The sequence below is a fragment of the Dromiciops gliroides genome, chromosome 4 (genome assembly GCF_019393635.1).
Source record: "Dromiciops gliroides isolate mDroGli1 chromosome 4, mDroGli1.pri, whole genome shotgun sequence".
NCBI classification, from domain to species: Eukaryota; Metazoa; Chordata; class Mammalia; order Microbiotheria; family Microbiotheriidae; genus Dromiciops; species Dromiciops gliroides.
Window position 1 is genome coordinate 465,041,839 of NC_057864.1, and position 17,931 is coordinate 465,059,769.

The 17,931-nt window shown below is 50.3% G+C and overlaps 1 protein-coding gene across 1 annotated transcript; it reads left to right on the forward strand.

Annotated features, from left to right (window-relative positions):
* GLOD4 (glyoxalase domain containing 4) lies at positions 1-16,437 on the forward strand. The gene is made up of 9 exons (XM_044004822.1): positions 1-162; positions 7,077-7,126; positions 8,884-9,004; positions 12,192-12,336; positions 13,003-13,139; positions 13,231-13,317; positions 13,613-13,726; positions 13,824-13,910; positions 14,927-16,437. The coding sequence occupies exons 1-9, from the start codon at positions 46-48 to the stop codon at positions 14,990-14,992; spliced, it is 924 nt and encodes a 307-aa protein (XP_043860757.1). The 5' UTR covers positions 1-45; the 3' UTR covers positions 14,993-16,437.
* The last annotated feature ends 1,494 nt before the right edge of the window (positions 16,438-17,931 follow it).

A 17,931-nucleotide genomic window follows, 5' to 3' on the forward strand; every position in this document is an offset into this window, starting at 1 on the left:
AGGGGCCGGAGAAGGCGCGGCGCCGGCCCTCAGGAACACACGGAGATGGCGGAGGCGGTGGCGGCGGCGGCGACGGCCTCACGGCGCGCGCTGCACTTCGTGTTCAAAGTGGGCAACCGCTTCCAGACGGCGCGCTTCTACCGGGACCTGCTGGGGATGAAGGTGACGGGGGCGCGCTTGGGAGGCCTTCGGGGCTACCGGGAAGCGGCCACACCTGGGCCAAGGGTCACCCGTGCCTTGGGAGGGACCCCCGGAGGCGGCCGAGCCCCACCCCCTCACGTTGCAGTTGGGGAAACCGAGGCCAGGGAAGGGAAGCGACGTAACCCGGGTCAGCCAGGTAGGGAACGGCGGAGCCGGGATTCCCACCCAGGGTCTGGGACTCCCGATCCGGTCCCCGGGGCCGAGCCTAGACGTTGGCCCGCCGCTTCGTCGGCCTCTCCTGTGGTCCTCGGCGGCGCCCCCATTTTACGGAGAGGGAAACTGAGTCCGGAAAGGATCCGCGTCGCTCCGGCCAGTGCCGGCGGCGGGATAGAGATCCCAGATCTAGCGCCCGAAGGGACTTGAGAGAGAACAGAGGAGGAAACTGAGGCCGGCGTGATTCGCACACCTAGGTGTGGAGGGGGGACTGGAGCCCGGCTTAAAGGCGAACGTCCCCACGGCCCTTTACGGTTTGTAAAGCGCACTCCTAAGTCACCTCGAGGTGGACCCGGGAGTCCGGGCACCGATCCCTCCTCCGTGCCGCCGGTGCCACCTCGGGTCGGGCGGTCCGGGCCCAGCCCCCGGACATTGGCTGGGTGACCTTGGCCGAGTTTCGACTTCTCTGTCGGTTTCCTTATCTGTCGCAGAGGGGCGGGAGAGATAATGATAGCGCCTGCCCTCCGGGTCTGGTTTGAAAGTCAGACGAGTTTGTGAGGCATTTTGAAAGGCAGATGCTATCTGCCATCGTTGTTATGCCACGTCTCTAATGGAGGTGATGAGTCCAAAGAATGATATTAATGATTGCTAGGATTTAAACTGATCCTCACAACACCCCGGAGAGGTAGGTGCTGCCCGTTTTACAGATGAAGAAACTGAGGCTAGGAGGGTAACTGATTTGTCCAGGGTTCTGGAGCTAGGATATATATATATATCTATATCTATATCATATATGGTAGGATTTGAACTGAGGTCTTTCTGACCGGGTGCTCTCTCCACTTAGCCACCAGCTGCCTAATCTAGAACTCTTTCCAAAGTGTTATGGGGAAATTAGGTGGGGTTTGGGGCAGGGGTTCTTAGGAAGACCTCTTTAAAGAATTACACCCTCTAGCACGCAAATTGAATCGAAGAGAGAAATCCTTGGACTTCTCATGGGGAGAAGGCATAGCACAGAGGCGTGGTTCTGAGATACCTGTCTCCTTTTATACTTTTATAGAGGTCCGATGGTGGTCAGATGAGGTGATCGTCTGACTGGAAAGTTCCCCTATTGAGGGAGGACCGTCCCCTGCTGATGGTGGCTGGGGGAGTTGGGTGAGGGGTGGCTGTGGATCTCTCAAGCCACAAAGGCAGCAGCCACACCTAACCTTATCTCCCCAGGGGTAAGGGAGACTGGAATGAAGGGTGGTGGTCCTGGAGCTAGCTCTGTCCAGCTCTGGGGCCATTTATCTCTTTAGGTGTGTCTATCCTTTGGTTTGGTTTAGTTTCTCTAGGAGAAGTGTCATGGGGCACAGAGCACCCCAGAATTTCTCTGGGGCACACTGAGGAATCTTCTCCTTGAGAAACTAAACCAGAAGACAGATAACGCCTAGAGGAACCAAATCGGACTGAGCTAGCTTGGGATTCCTACCCTTCATTCTGGTCTCTCTTACCCTGGGGAGATAAGTTTGGGTGTGGCTGCAGCCTTTGTGTCCTGAAGAGGGATCCGTAGCCACCCCTCACCCAATTCCTCTAGTCACTACTAGTGGGGGATGGTCCTCCACTCCTCACCCAATTACCCCAGCTACCACCCGTGGGGGATGGTCCACCTTCATTAAAGGAACTTTCCACAGGCAGATGGTCCACCCCCATCAGGCCTCTATAAAAGTACCTTCCAGTCTCCTGTTCGAGGAGATTTGGTACCTCTGAGCCATGTGCTTTATGCCAAATCTCCCCATGAAAAGTCCAAGGATTTCTTTCATGGTTTCCCTCCCCCCACCCTTCCCTTCCCTTGCTCCTAAATAAACTATCACCTTATTTTAACTAAGTTTTGTGTGCAAGAGGGTGTAATTCTTTAAAGAGGAATTCCTAAGAACCCCCACTCCCACCAACCCGTACCCATTTTCCCACCATATCAAGAAGGTTCTTTGATTTTTTCCCCCAGGGAACTACTGCGGTATTCTACACCCATAACAAGAGTAGAGTGTCCTCCCTGAGTTTGCTCCCACACTTAACAAGTGTTCTGACCTTGGCCAAGCCTCTACATCTCTTACAGATGAGAAGGCCTCACTTGAGGTCCCTCTTCAACTCTAAATCTGTGTACACTGTTAACCTGTAAATTAAGGAAACATATAGGAGAAAATAATGTCTTTAATCGGGCATTGGAACTATAGCAAAGCCGGAAGCTAAGAATACCCAGACTGCTCCAGAGGCACTAACTACTTAATGTAAATGAACCTTTAACAAAAGAAACCATAGAACTGTTCCAGAGTTAAGTATGGACCCTACTTAACTCTAAATAGAAACTACTTAATGTAGGTGGGTCCTTTTACATAATAGCTTAAAGGAGTAAGGTGGGGGGAATCATTTTGCTTGGGGGAAGGTCCCTAAGTTGTTCCAGAGTCTGGAATTGACAAAGACTGTCAGCCCGGCAATTCACCTGCCTGAGTAGGGGGACTGGGTGGGGAATCAGTCAGTTCTCAGTAAATTTGTAGTTATCTACACCAATAAGAGAGTTCAGATTAATAAGGGGAGGGGGCAGCTAGGTGGCAGTGGATGAAGCACCAGCCCTGGATTCAGGAGGACCTGAGTTCAAATTCTCTCTCAGACACTTGACACTAGCTGTGTGACCTTAGGATAGTCACTTAACCCTCATTGTCCCACCCCCAAAAACAAAACAAAAGATTAATAGGGGTGATGTGGGATGGAATTTAGGGTCAAATTGATCATGAGTCGTCCCAAAAGAATTACAAGACTCAGTTTCCCAAGTTTTATTGCAAGACTGTGGGTGACCACAGGGAGAGAACCAGAACAGTGGATAGGTATCTCTCAAATAGTGAAAGGAAAGACAGTTATATTTATAGTATAGATAAATTGATTATCAGGCTCATTATAATAATCTCCACCTTGGAGGTACAGGGGAGGGCTTATCCTAATTTGGAGTTCCTGGGGTCCTAAGCCAACCCCGGAGGCGGTACCTTTTTCAGTGGAGGTGTATTTTGGGGGTTTACACGCCATACGGTGAATCTAGGGACAAATTTGGCCTTTTCTGCGCATGTCTCTTTCTGGTTCCCATGACTAGTTTCAAAACAATCATTTTTCTTTTTATTTCTGGTCTGAATTTCTATAGGCACTTGTCAATTCCTTTATTGTTGTAGTCAGGTCTCCTCTCTCACCTAGCTCCCTGTTCCTGTTTTGGGTACTGGTTTATGTGGGTACCAGAACCGAGCATCCTTACTTGTAAGTTATCCATTAACTGGGGTCTGACTCCCTTTTAGAGCGAATATCTGAGTTAAAGCTTGGATCTTAGGTTTTTCTGTCAACCCCTTTTTTGCCTCCTACATCAGGGGGAGAGATTCCTAACAGCTGGTGGGGGGTGCATGATCATCAAAGAGCTGAACCTGGATTGGGGTTGGGGAGGGGGGAGGCTTGGGTATGTTTGAGGCAATAAAGAGACCGGCCAGGGAACCGTTCATGGGACCTAAGTATGAGGAGGTGGATTCGAGCCAGATTGTCCTGAGTCTTTGGCTGGGCTAAGGCCTTTGTCATTTGTCTTAGAGTCAGTTGGGAGCCACTGAGGGTTTATTTTGGCATGTACGTAGGGGATGGACTGTTAATAGGGAGCCCTAATGGGGCTTAATACAAGACTCAGGGTAAGAGGCGAGGAGGGCCCAAGGTGATGCTTGTGTGTGTGCAGAGGGAGATGGGAGAGAACCGGCAGGTGTGGAGGGAGGATTGACAGAACTTGGCAACTGATTGTATGTGGCCAGTAAGAGAGAAGGAAGAATAGGGAGTGTGCACATAGTTGGGCCCAGTTACCTCATGCCCTAATCCGGTTGGCCCTTGGAGAACCACTGCTATGATGTCATGAACCTGGGTGACTCAGGAGAAAGAAGGCTGTTTGGGGGTACTGCTTAGAGGCCAAGGAGAGCTCCACCTAGGCTGCATTGCTTTCAGGATGCTGAAGACACATGCAGGTGGCAATGTGGGCCTGGTATTTGGCAGAACAAGTAAGGATGTTAGCTGCGTGGAGGGGATTGTTGTCAGAGAAGAAAAGAAGACCCAAAGTTAAGGGGACAGCCTGACAGATCATCCAGAAAAGGAGATGATGGACGAGCAGAGCCAGAGGCAGCAGGATCTGGGAGTCGAGGGAGGAGAGAGGATCTAAGGACATTGTGGGGATCGGTGGTATACGCTGTAGGGAAGGCAAGAAAGATGAGCACTGAGGAAAAGCCATTGAATTTAGGAGCTGAGTGGTGGGGGCTGAAACCTGTGTGATGTTAAGGGATTAAGTTTAAAATGAATAAAAATTTTTACCCCCAAAAAAAGTAGCTTAATGGGGAAAGAGAAGAGATGTATTGGGTGATAACTGTAGGGTCAAGTGAAAGTTCTCCAACATAGAGAAAGGAGAGGCCCCTGCCTCCAGGCTTTGGATGGGGAGAGCCTGGAAATGAGAGGGAAGGAATGATTGGTTGTGTTGCTATGTTTTAGAAGGGGCTGACCTAGCTGTATGACCCTGGGCAAGTCACTTAACCCTCTTTGCCCCATAAAAACAAAACCAAAAAAAAGGGCTGACCTTGGCAAGGAGACAGTGCAGAGGTGTGGGGGGTGGAGTTTGAGATGTGGAGATGAGGGAACTGAGGCCCAGGGAAAATAAGTGATTTGGGACGAGTTATTTTGTCTCCTTATTTGTCAAATGGGGCAGTTGGGCCCCTCCTCTGCTGTCCCAACGATCTTGGCTCCAAACCTAGCATTCTGTCTCTTATGCTGTTAGCAGGAGTATGAGTTCACCCCCTGAATCAGGTGGCCTGGGTCCAGGGGAATGGGGGACAGCCGGGCCCTGCCCTTGGGATTGCCCAGTCTGGCTGGAAAAATGGGAAAGCAATCCAGATGTGCAGCAGCCTAACACCAGTCTGGGGTGAGGGGCTTAGAGCCAGGTTGTGATGTGCCAGGCTGAAAAAGGTGACATGGACAGGAGACTATGGTGCTGTGTCTCCACCCCCACCCCCGTTCAGTCTCTGTCTGCCCGGCAGACACCTTAAAGGCCATCCTTTTAAAGATGAAGAAACCGAGGCCCAGAGAGGCCAAGGAATGTGCTCGAAGTCGGGCCGACCATGGGCCCAGAGCAAGCCCTCCCATCTGAGATGGCACTCCTTTTCCCCCAAAGCTTTCCCCTAGCTCTGGGTCTTTCTTGATGGTGCTGCCATCATCCCAAACAGCCTGGCTCCAACCCTCTGGCTTCTTGGACTCCCCTCTTCCTCACCACACCCAGCTGGTCCAGCGCCAAGTCCACTCCACACCCTCCCTGTACCTTGCCTTGGTTCCCCTCCTTTCCACACCCAGTGTCACTAGTGCTCAAAGTCTTCCGTCCTCTTCCCGGGCATCACTCTCAGCTTCCTCTCCCCCCTTCTCCCTCTAACTGATCCCTGGAGGGGCTGCCAAGCGATCTCCTTATCTTTGGAGAGGCAGCATTGGGGAAGCCTTCAGCCACTGCTCAGTGCCAGGATAACTCACCTAATGTTTGAGGAGGACGTCTCACGGGGCCAGGCCTCCTCCCACTGACACAGACCTTGGTCCTTCTGTGCCTCGGCGCAGTTGTCGTGGCTTAGTGTGGCCATGGAGTTCATTCTGGGGCTTTTCTGTACAGCCGACAGGCCTGGCCCCCTCAGCAGGACCTGCCAGGCGTCTGTGTGCTCTGCCCAGATGGCTTCAAGAGTGCAGTGTCACCTCCCTGCCACATGAGGCCATCAGAGGACAAGAGAAGATTGGAGCTCCTTGCTCCTTCATTCAAGGCCCTCATTGACTCCAAGCTGCCTCACCAGCCTTATTCATGGTCATGCAATCTGTGTTCCCTTCAGACCAACCCACCCCCATGGCTCAGGCCTCTTCCACCTCCATCCTTGCTTTCCCCCATTCTGATTTGTCTTATGCTTTTTTCTGTACTAAATCTTGCTCGCCCATTGAACTATAAACAACAAACTCTGCCAGTCCAGTTCTTACCCATTGTTCAGGGCCCTGCTGGACAGTCAGATTCCTCCATGAAGCCCCACCCCCAACCAGAAGTGTTCTCACTGTCTTTGCTGCCAGGCTGTCATCTTCCTGAACTTTGTTTTTGTGATCTGTATTTGGGTACCTTCTCTCTCCCCGGGCAGAAAGAGCCCTAAGGCCAGTGCCTTGTCTTCTCTCTTCCCTTCCTATCCCCACCACCCAGTAGCACCTAGCACAATGCTCAGCCTACAGGTGGGATGGAACTTTCATACTTCCAAAAAAATGTTGACAATCCATTCCAGCCCAGAGATGTTGGACTCTTGGTAGGAGGCTTGGCACAAGGGTAGAGGGCTGCAAGAAGTATAGCAAGATTGAAAGCCATGGGAAAGGCTGTACTCATATGTGTTCGTACTTAGCCAGTGATGCCCACCCACTCTTCCCCCTCCTAACTCCATGTGGCCATGAACCTGCAGTATCTCCCCTGCCTGGGGCCTACCCAGGTGAAGATCCAGCCAAGAAAGGGCAGTTGCCCAGGCAGGAAAGGTCACATTGCTCACCTTGGACAGAAGTGGCACTGCTTTGGGAGTGACTCAGAAGCAGTGCCTTCTGGGGGGTGGTAATGCAGGGGGGGGGGGGGGGACGACTCTTGGCCACAGGGAGCACACACTGCCTGGCAGCTAACACTGATTTCCTGACAGATCCTGCGGCATGAGGAATTTGAGGAAGGCTGCAAGGCTTCCTGTAATGGGTAGGTCACGTTTTGGTTTTATTATATCATTTCTGTTTCCCAGTATGTCCCTTGCCCCTTCCTGAGAGCCATCCGGTTAGCAAAAGTAGACAGCATGCCAACCAAGCCCAACATTGTATTCAGCATTCCACACACCATAGTCCCTTGCCTCTGCCTCTGTAGTCATATATGTATTAATGTTACTTCCTGTTAAGAAATCCTTAGTGACTCCTTATGACATGGATTCTTCACCTTTTTTGTGTCCTAGACCCCTCTGGCAGCAGCCTGATGAAGCCTAGGGACTCCTTCTCCCATCCTGGTTGTAAATGCATGAAATAGCATAGGGTGACAAAAGAAATCAGGTTTTTTTTTGTTTGTTTTGGTTTTGGGGGGCAGGGCAATGAGGGCTAAGTGACTTGCCCAGGGTCACACAGTAAGTGTCAGGTGTCTGAGGCCAGATTTGAACTCAGGTCCTCCTGAATCCAGGGCCATTGCTTTATCCATTGTGCCACCTAGCTGGCCCTCAGTTTTATTTTTAAGACCAAGTTGATGGTCCTCAGGTCAGGAAGCCCTGTTCTGTCACCTCGAGGAGAAAATACAAATGCCAAACACTAAGCATTTGTGTTTTGCTCGAGCCTTTTCTCGCTGCTGTTCCAGCCATGCTGGTCTGATCTGTGCTCTGAAGTTGGCATCACATTCAGTCAGTAAACAAGCATTTATTAAGGTGTGGGTGTGGGTGTGGGTGTGTGTAGACACAAAACAGATACAGGATGGGGCACCAGCAGCTGAGGCCGTGAGCAGAGGCTTATTCAGGTCTCCCCTGCGCCTTGAAGAGAACCAGGGGTTCTGAGACAGTAATGGAATGGGACAGGACCAAAGAGTATGTGGAGGGCGGGGTGACTTGCATTAAGTATGGGAAGGGAGATTGGGGCTAGTTGTGAAGATGTTTGGCCTTGGGCAAGTCACTTCCCCACTGTGGGCCTCAGTTTTTCCCATCTACAAAATGGGGGGGGGCGGTGAGTAGATAACCTTTGAACCATCCCTTCTCATTCTAGATGTTGTTCTCATCTCTTTGCCTTCACACAAGGCATCCATCCGCACCTACATGTGTGGAACGTGCTCCATCCTCACCCCCACCTCTTAAACTCTCTTTGCTCTCTCTCTTCAAGATTGAGCTCCATGAAGGACTTCGATTTCTGGGGCATGGGTGTGTTCCTCACATGGGTACTTTATCCTCTGCTTACATGCTGTTATCCATCCCCCCTAAAATAGGAACTCAGTACTTAGCACAGAGCCTGACACACAAGAGGTACTTGCTAACCAATGGTTGACTAGAATAACTCTTAGCTCCCTTGGGTTCTGAATTTTTAGATGAATCCTCACTTGAGGCAATACAGAGCAAGTACTCTCCCCCAAAATGACCAGTTTTTATGGAAAGGCACAAGGAAGCCTTTGGTGGACCCAGCACTGACCACTGGGAGTGTCTTCGGAGCTGGGGAAGAAGCCAGTGACTGGAGATAATGGGCTTTTAGATTCCTGTCCCAGTCAGTGGCCACAGCTGTGAAAGGGCAAGTCTTTGGGGCTATTGTCTTTGAGGCTGACTTGCCTTATGAGAAACTCAGCACTTTTTAAACAAGATGCTTTTCCTGGATCCCCTGTGGGCTGGAAGATTTCAGCCTGGGCCTTCCCAGGAGCATTAGACTGTCACAGCTGCTGGTTCCCAGGAGCTCAGAAGCAGGTTTTCCTGTGGTCACTGTTCTTGTTGCCTCTGTTTCTAGGCCTTATGATGGGAAGTGGAGTAAAACCATGGTGGGCTACGGGCCCGAGGACAATCACTTCGTGGCAGAGCTGACCTACAACTATGGCATTGGTGACTATCACCTCGGCAACGACTTCCTAGTAAGGAACAAGGGCTCTACATGTGGTTTTTACTGCAGCACTTCTCAAGGACAGATGAGGGGAACATGAAGGGGAAGACAGACATTGGTTTAGGTGCTGGGTTGATGGCACTGACTGTGACTTGAGGGCCCTGGGTTCTGCCACAGGGCAGCAGTTGAGCTGAGGGGAGACACCTGTATGACCATGGGAGCATGGAGACTGGCAGCTTAATGCAGGGGTGCGGGAGGAGCCCACCCATAATGCCCCAGGCAGCTCTGCTCTGAGCTGGAACCATTCAGTTAAGCTTTCCAAGAATGAGCAGGGCATCAATACGTTACCTTTATTATCCACCCCAGAACCTTGTGAGCCCCTTTCCTGCTCCAGCTCTTCTCTCTACCTTGCTACACCCTCTGCAGTCAGTCAGCAATCATCAATTAAATGCCTGCTGTATGCTGGGCAATGGACAAAAATGAGATAATTGCTGCTCTCAAAGAACTTGCTTTTGACTGGAGGAGACAGTGCCTATGTTTGGAGGGTTTTTTTGGTGAGGCAATTGGGGTTAAGTGACTTGCCCAGGGTCACACAGCTAGTACGTGTTAAGTGTCTGAGGCCGGATTTGAACCCAGGTCCTCCTGACTTCAGGGCCAGTGCTCTCTCCACTGTGCCACCTAGCTGTCCCATGCCTATGTATTTTAAACACAGAAGAAATACAAGGCAGGGAGGGAACAAAACCTGTAGCAGCTGGGGGAAATTGGGAGAGGCTTCAGGGGGAAAGATAGTGCCTGCAGCAAGACCTGAAGGAACAGGGAGAGCATTCCAGGGGGAGGGCACCTCTGGGAGATGGACTGCAGGGGTGGGAACAAGGCCAGTTTCTCCTCCCACCTCCCTTTCCTGGTTAGGCAGGGTTGTGAATTGTTGCATTTCACAGAATCAGAATTGGACTGGACCCCAGTAGCCATTGAGTCCACCCCATGCCCCAATGAGAATCGCCACCACCAATTAGGCAGCCTCTGCAGAAAGATCTCTGGGTAGGAGGGGTAGCCACAGCCTCCCTGGTTGGCCCCTTTGTGCCTTGTGCCAGACCCCCTTCCTCCCCAAAGTGTGTCCCCAGAGCCCTCTCTCCTGCAGGCTCAATAGCCAGCACATAAAGCAAAGGAAGGGTTGGGTTCTGCTTCTCATTGTAAAAGCTTACTTCATACTCTAAGGGAAGGAGATGGGCAGTCATGAAGTTTGTGTTCACTTCTTTGTGGGCCCTTATTACACCTAGCTGCTCCGGGGAGGACTGCGCAGGCCTCAGGGGACCTCCCGTGGTCCTAAGCTGGGGGACCTTTGGTGTGACGTTTCCTCCCGAAGGCCCCGTTCTCCCCTTTGGTCCTAGGTGAACCCGCGTTACTGGGTGCAAGCATTTCTGAGGCTTCTGTAGTGTGGGCCTGGCCCTGGGTGAGGTGCTGGGGATACAGGATGAGTGAAAGAATCCCTGCTCACAGTGTGCTCACATCAGGATGAGGGAGACCACAAGAAGTACAAAAGAAGTAGTTAACCCCACCCCCATCACATGTGTCCCCACTACCCTTGTGGCTCTGGGGAGAGGGCTTCCTTGAGAGTCAGAGGCGTGCCTTGGTTTCCCCATCTGTAAGGTGAGGAGGTGGCCGCAAAGGCCTCTGAGCTCCCGGCTCTAGCTTTGTGAACCCAGCTGGACAGTACTTATTGTGAGTGACCCCAATACTGGGACAGAATGAGCCCGCCGGTCCCACTTGGACACTGCTGCTGGGCCTGGCTTGATGTAGACAAACAGGTGGGCAGTCATTTTGGGGGACATGGCAACACTGCTGTTGTGGTGCCAGCCAGGACTGAGCTGGGAAGAGCCCCCTGGGGAAGCAGTGGCCTTCTCCAAAAAGAGTTTGCTTTACAGCCATCAATCATTTAACAGGCAATACAGAGAAATTCAGAAACGTCCCAGGCCTTAGGAGCACTGTCACTCATACTTTGGCCATAGGGAGACTGTCAGTACCCTCATTGACCTGATCCTTCCTAACAGCGCCCCCACATTTCTGACCCAACTCCTTGAGCTTCTGGCCAGACTTGGCTGCATCCTGCCCGAGACCAGACAGAGCAGACACCAGTGTATGCTTACACAGGAATGACGGGGCATGTTTTCTTTTTTGTTTTAACTGATTTCGTTGGTTGAGGGGAGTCCCAGGGAAGAATCCTTCACCTGACTCCGTTTGGTACCACTTGTGTGCTTGAGCATGACCAGTACAGAGTGCAAGGAAGGAGAAAAGACTGTCACATTCTACTCGGGGACCGCTAAGACAAAGTAGATGGAGACTAGATCCAGGCTCGTCTAGGAGGGGCACTGCTGATGGATGGCAGAGGGAGGGACAAGGAGGCGTCAAAGACACAAACCTGGGAGACTAGTGGTGCCCTTTGGAATGTACAGGAAGCATTGTTGATGCAGAACTCAAGCTCAGGGGACCCTGGGGCTGGAGGCAGCTCTGTGGATTCATGCCACCAAGGGAAGAGGAGGGGCCCTGGAAAGAGACTTGGGGAGCACCCGCAGAGAGTCAAGAAGGCCTCTAATGGGACAGCTGTATAGAGCACCAGCCCTGGATTCAGGAGGACCTGAGTTCAAATCTGGCTGCAGACACTAGACACTTACTAGCTGTGTGACCCTGGGCAAGTCACTTAACCCTCATTGCCCTGCCAAAAAAAGGCCTCTACTAGTATAGATCAGCACCTATTGTCCTAAGAAACTTTGCGGGGGGCCCTGAGGGGTGAGGTCATATGTCAAGGGTCGCCCACCAGGATGGTGAGTCAGGACCTGCAACAAACACTCCCTGACTTGGGGTCTCCATCTGCTGCAGCACACCTGCCCAGTCTGTTCTTTCAGACTGGACAGTGGTGAGAGCATTTCTTCTTGGTGTTGGATGACTCGCCTTTCAGCTTGTTCGACAGGTGTGCTGACATCCCAGGTCCCTTCCCTGGGATTCACCAGTGCTTGTCTTTTGGAAGATCATCTCCCTGCCGGCCCGCCCGCCCGCCCCCCAGTTCGAAGAGAGAAATTCCTCAGTGCCAACAAAGTTAGGCTGAGATGAAAGCAGAACTTCCAGTCCCATGGGGGTTTTTGCCTTATCTCGCTCTGTAAATGCAGTGAGTGTCTTATCAGGATAGTGATCAGATGGAGTAATGCTGTATGTTTCTGTCCCAGGGCCTCACACTGGTCTCCAGCCAGGCCGTCACAAACGCCAAGAAGTCTGAGTGGCCGCTCCGTGAGGTTGCTGAGGGAGTGTTTGAAACTGAAGCCCCAGGAGGCTACAAGTTCTTTTTAAAGAACCACAGTCAGCCCTCCTCAGGTACTTACACGGGGAGGACTGACTCTGTCGTGTCCAGCAGCACCCTCTGGGTGAGGAGGAGACCACAGCAGACACTGGGGGGTGTTTCTACCTGTTGGCTTCCCTCATCCAGGAACCAAGCTGTCTCCAGAGCTCATTATCTGTCCCAGGAGGCAGGTCTGTCTTTCCTGTCCTCTCCATCTCCATCCTCTTGTTCACAAGTTGGGACTAAGCCAGCACACTGGGCTGTTGGGAGGACCTGTGTGCCAATCCGCCTCCCATTTAAGCACCTACTCAGTGCTGGGCACTGTGACTCTGGAGAGAACATGAGTCTGAGTCAGCCTTGAGGACTTGGCCCAAGGTCAGATTATGTGTTGGGCAGATCCAGGCCCACTGCCCAGGTCTCACTCGAAGCCCACTGTTCTGCAGCTCCTCTTGCCCCTCCAAGTTAATCAGTCGTTTGGAAAGACAAGAGGAGCAAGTAGGGACATGTGGGGCTGGGCACCTCGACTCAGTGGTTCTGTTGCTTGCACTGACTGGTGTGCCGGTTACCCAGCAACAAAATCTCCACGAACCCTTCATGAGAGCATGACTGCATAATTAGGCTGGGAGGGACAGCCACCAGAAAGCAGCATGTGGCCTGAGAAGGCAAGAACTTGAGTAACATTCCGTGTTTCTGACCCACAGACCCAGTGCTGAAAGTGACCTTGGCCGTCTCTGACCTGAGCACTTCCCTCCACTACTGGTCGGACCTGCTGGGGATGAGGGTTTATGAAAAGGATGAGGAGCAGCAAAGGGCCCTGCTGGGTTATGCAGACAACCAGGTGAGCCGCTCCGGGCCGAGCCCGGCTGCAGATTGGAGCCTGGGGAGGGTCGGTCTGTGGCCTGAATTGGACCCCTCTTGGTTTCTTTCAGTGCAAGCTGGAGTTGCAGGGCATCAAGGGAGCAGTGGATCATGGGTCAGCCTTTGGGAGGATTGCTTTCTCCTGTCCAAAGAAAGAGGTAATGAAAGACTCCAAGCTCTGCCCTGGAGTCCTCCTGAGCTTGGAGAGGTTGGCTATCTCCAACCATGCCACCTTCAGATACACACACACACACACACACACACACACACACACACCTTCCCCCTCCCTGCCTCAAAGTCCCCCCATTCCCCAGGGGCGCATTAGAGCACTACTTGTTCATCACACTTTGCAGAGGGAGCCCCCTCTGTTTGATTCATCTGCCCCAACTAGCCGGGACCTTGTGCAAGGAACAGCTCGTGACCCCAGGCCACTGTGTGTCTCTGTTTCTTAAGTTACCAGACATAGAAGCATTGATGAAAAAGGAGAACCAGAAGATTCTGACCCCCCTGGTCAGTCTGGACACACCTGGGAAAGCCACGGTCCAAGTGGTTATTCTGGCGGACCCTGTAAGTAGGGGCAGTCACACTCAGAGCTCAAGTGGGGCGGGGGCCAAGCCAAGGAGCTGCCCTGGGCCACAACCCTGACCTTTGTTGGCCTGTTTAGGATGGACACGAAATTTGTTTTGTGGGCGATGAAGCATTTCGAGAACTTTCTAAGATGGATTCAAATGGGGACAAATTGTTGGATGCCGTGAGTATGGCTTATCTTTAGAATTCATGTCCCCTTTGCTCCCATCATCCCAGAGCCAAGCTGGAGGCCTTGGGATGGAGTGACTCGTATTGGGGCCCTGGCATCTTCAGCTCTAGAGGCCAGAGGTAACCAGGCCTATTGCCTAATCAGGGTGACCATGATAGCCAACCTGCAGGACTCCAATGAGGGACTTTTCCCAGACTTGGTTCATGTTGCAAAAAGGTCAAGTCGTTCATAGTTTTTCATTATGGAGCCTTACAGCCATTTTCTTCAGTGTCCCCTGTACCTGGCATTCTCCTTTAAGTCCCAGCTCAAATCCTGCCTTGTACAGGAAGCCTTCCCCAGTCCAGTGCCTCTTTACTTGAGCTCCTTCCCCTTCCTCCCTCCGTTACATCCGATTTATCCCATCTAGATCTTGTATATTCAGTTGTGTGCCTGCTACCCCTGCCTGCCCCTTTAGGTTGTGACCTCTGAGAGCAGGGACTGCCTTTGCCTTTCTTTGTATTCCTAGCACTTCCAAGGTGCTTAATAAATTAATACTGGCTTGATTTGACTTAAAGGAAAAGAACATGAGGTTGAATCTCTTTAGCATTTTAATACTTATTGCTAGTTTTTAAATTTTACATTCATTTTCAGACATCCCATTTCCATTTCTTTCTCCAGATAGCCATCTCTGAAGAAGAAAAAAAGTCAGTTCAACAAAAGTTACCACCATATCAGTTGATTCTTATAGTATATTCTGTGTGCCTCACCCAGAATATCCCATCTCTACAAATAAGGGAGGGGGTGGTGCAATCTTCTCTGTTCTCTGGGGTCCACCTTGGTTATCATAATTACACAGGGGTTAGGGTCCAGTTTTTTGTTTGCTGTTCTTTCCATTTACATTATGCATCCTGTATGGGGGGGCAGGTCCCACTTAACCATCCAGCTGGAGGGGTACTTCATTTGAGTCCAGTGTGGGCTGCTTCTTTAATTTTCTGTTATAACCACCATGTTCCCGGATTCTCTTTGCATAGGCGATGGCAGCAGACAGAAGTGATGAGTGGTTTGCTAAACACAAAATACAGAAGCCTTCTGGATAATGGAAGACATCATTGAACAGACTTGTGCTGTTCATCCCGATTCCCATCCTGCACTAGAGCTGTGGTGATTTCAAGGGCTCCTCTTCTTTGGGGAGCCCAGGAGCATAGCCTAGGATTGCCTTTTGGGGGAGGGGAAACAGCCTTAATACAGTTTAAATTCCAGATCTTTAAAGTCATCTCCTCCTTTCCTATGCTGACCATCTCAATCACAGATTCAAGCAGCCCTCCTTGTTGGTCTGAATGTGTTACTGGTGGCACGGGCTCTGCTCACGATTTGCCGGTACTTTAGAAATAGTGGATTTCCCCAAGAACTGGAACAGACACCTACCCACCTGGGCAGAAGGCAGATGCCAGGGCCTGCTGGTAGAGCTCTACATCGTGACTGATATAATGGTCAAATCAGATCCATAAGCAAGGAAGAACATAGGTTAACCACCCCCCAAAAGAACACCAAAGTCATAAGCTGCTGTTGAGTAGATAGTTCATGAATGGGAGGTGGAGAAGGGATGGAGAATTTGGGGCCTTGAACCCAAGGGTCAGGTTATTTAGTCTGTCTACCTCTTTACTTTTCAAACTTGTGGGGGCCAGGGAGGAAAATGCAGTGCTGTTCTTACTAGATTGCTTGAAATAATTTAAATGGTCCCGACTTTAAATTATTTTCCCCTATGATTTCTATTCTGTTTATTGAGTTTGGAGATTTTATTTAACTAATTGATCGGTTGACTGGGATTGGCTTTGTCCATTTCAAAAAGAAGAAAATTCCTTCAAATATATATTATAGTGTGCTTATAATAATAAATAGATCTGACTCTTAGGCTCCAGAATTAAAGCAGTGATGGGTTGATTACTTTAGTGAAGCTCTGGAATGGGGTTGGGGAGGGCTGACTCCAAAGAGACCAATCCTAGAAACACACGTTGATATTTATATTGTGAGCCCTTACTCCCCATCCAGAGCTGGGCTTTGTTTTGTTTTGCTAGGCAATGAGAGCTAAGTAACTTGCCCAGGGTCACACAGCTAGTATCAGGTATTTGAGGTCAGATTTGAACTCGGGTTCTCCTGAATCCAGGGCCTGTGTTTTATCCACTGCGCCAATTAGCTGTCCCTCCAGAGCTGGGATTTTAAGAGAAAACCCTGGCCAGATAGCACCTTAACTCTGTTTTTGAATGTCATTAGCCCTGGGAAGATTTTTCACTGCAAGTCCTAATGTGTATACATTTCAACTGAATTACAGAATTGTGATCTTGAAGTTCTCCAAGCATTCAGAAAACAGTTGAGAAATCAGACTTTTTTCCAAAAGAGATTGTACATTTTCTTCCTTTCCCAGTGTATAATGCTGAATCTAAGGTGATTTGATACTTCTTCTGCTTAATGATTAGATTGTTTTCTGTGGGAAAAAAATTGTTTACATAGACCTTGAATGATCAAATAAACTTCTTTCTCAGTGTCTGTTTTCTCAGTGATTTGTGAATTCTCTTTGTTCTTCCCATCCTTAAGGCTTTCCCCTCAACAGGTTTCTCCTGAATTGTTCAAACCAAAGGTCTTAGATATATCAATCAGTGCACTGGCCTGATGTGTGGCTACACCCCCGTCTTTATGTACCTGGGCTTGTGGTAAGGATATAGCACAAAGGGTATGATACAATTCGCTTATTAGGCCCACGGAATTTAATATCCACAGTGAGGGTTAATGGTGAAATGGCCTGATATCAGCTCTCACTCATGAATTGCCCATTTACCTAACACCCCAGGGGTATGATGATTCTGTCTTACTTTTTATCTAGGAAGTTGAATGAAGTCCTCAGTATCTCTGGACAAAAAGAACCTTTAAAACCCATTCCTACCTAAAGAGAAGCAGTGGGTACTGAACCAATGGAAAAGCCAAATGATGATGGTGGCTTCTACTCACTGTTGGTCACAGCGGCTTTATTGTTGATATGAAATACAGAGTGCAGGCATGAAAATGCATTTCAAAGATAAACATTGGGGCAGCTAGGTGGTGCAGTGGATAGAGTACCGGCCCTGGAGTCAGGAGGACCTGAGTTCAAATCCAGCCTCAGACACTTAACACTGGCTGTGTGACCCTGGGCAAGTCATTTAACCCCAGTTGCCTCACCAAAAAAAAAAAAAGATAAACATCCATATGTTTGCCTCTGTTGACTCAGAAGAATGTGTTGTATTCAGAATTGGATGAGATGTTTAAGAGGGACTAGCTGGCCAGTTCTGCTCTGCTCTGCTCTGCACCACCTCCCTCAGCATCCTTGGAGGTGAGAGCCAGATGTCATTGTAGCCCTCCTCACTCTCTCCCCCTCCACCCACGTGACTAAACCCCACTGGGATCTGTCAGTGATTTTAGGAAGGAAAGAATGCCCTGGTGGGTGGGCCGATAAATAAATGTTTCAGATACTCCAGCTCAGCCTACCAAATTCTGCCTTTCCAGCATGGAAGGACTCCCTGTGCAACTCATCAAATATGCACATTTGCACAAAACCTACGCTTGGTGAGAGTGCCTCAGGATCCAAATACCTTGACAAGCTTCCAGCTGGGTTATCAGGACAGAAAGTGTCATCAGGCATTCCCCAGTGAGGAGGCTGCTGGGGCAGGACATCATCTCTGCAGCTGACTAAAGAGCAAACTCGCTCCCAAGAGCAGAGCCAGGCTAAAACATAATCGAATGGTTAACGTCATGAATTTGTTACTTTTCCCTGTCAATGAGTGGCCAGTAGGGATCATCCCTTTCCAACTCTGACACCAGTAGCTTAGAACACTTAGAGGTTAAGAGACTTGTGGGGCCATGGTTAGAGCACCATCTGGAGCTATGAAGACCTGAGTTCAAATCCACCCTCAGGCATTTACCAGCTGGATGTCACTGGGCCCCTGCCTCAGTTTCCTCAACTGTGAAATGGAGATAATAGCACCTACCTTCCCAATAAGATGTTTGC

Coding starts and splice junctions, on each gene's coding strand:
- GLOD4 (XM_044004822.1), top strand. CDS start 46: ATGGCGGAGGCGGTGGCGGCGGCGGCGACGGCCTCACGGCGCGCGCTG. Junction 12,337..13,002: donor CCACAGTCAGCCCTCCTCAG/GTACTTACACGG, acceptor TCTGACCCACAG/ACCCAGTGCTGAAAGTGACC. Junction 13,911..14,926: donor GGGACAAATTGTTGGATGCC/GTGAGTATGGCT, acceptor CTCTTTGCATAG/GCGATGGCAGCAGACAGAAG.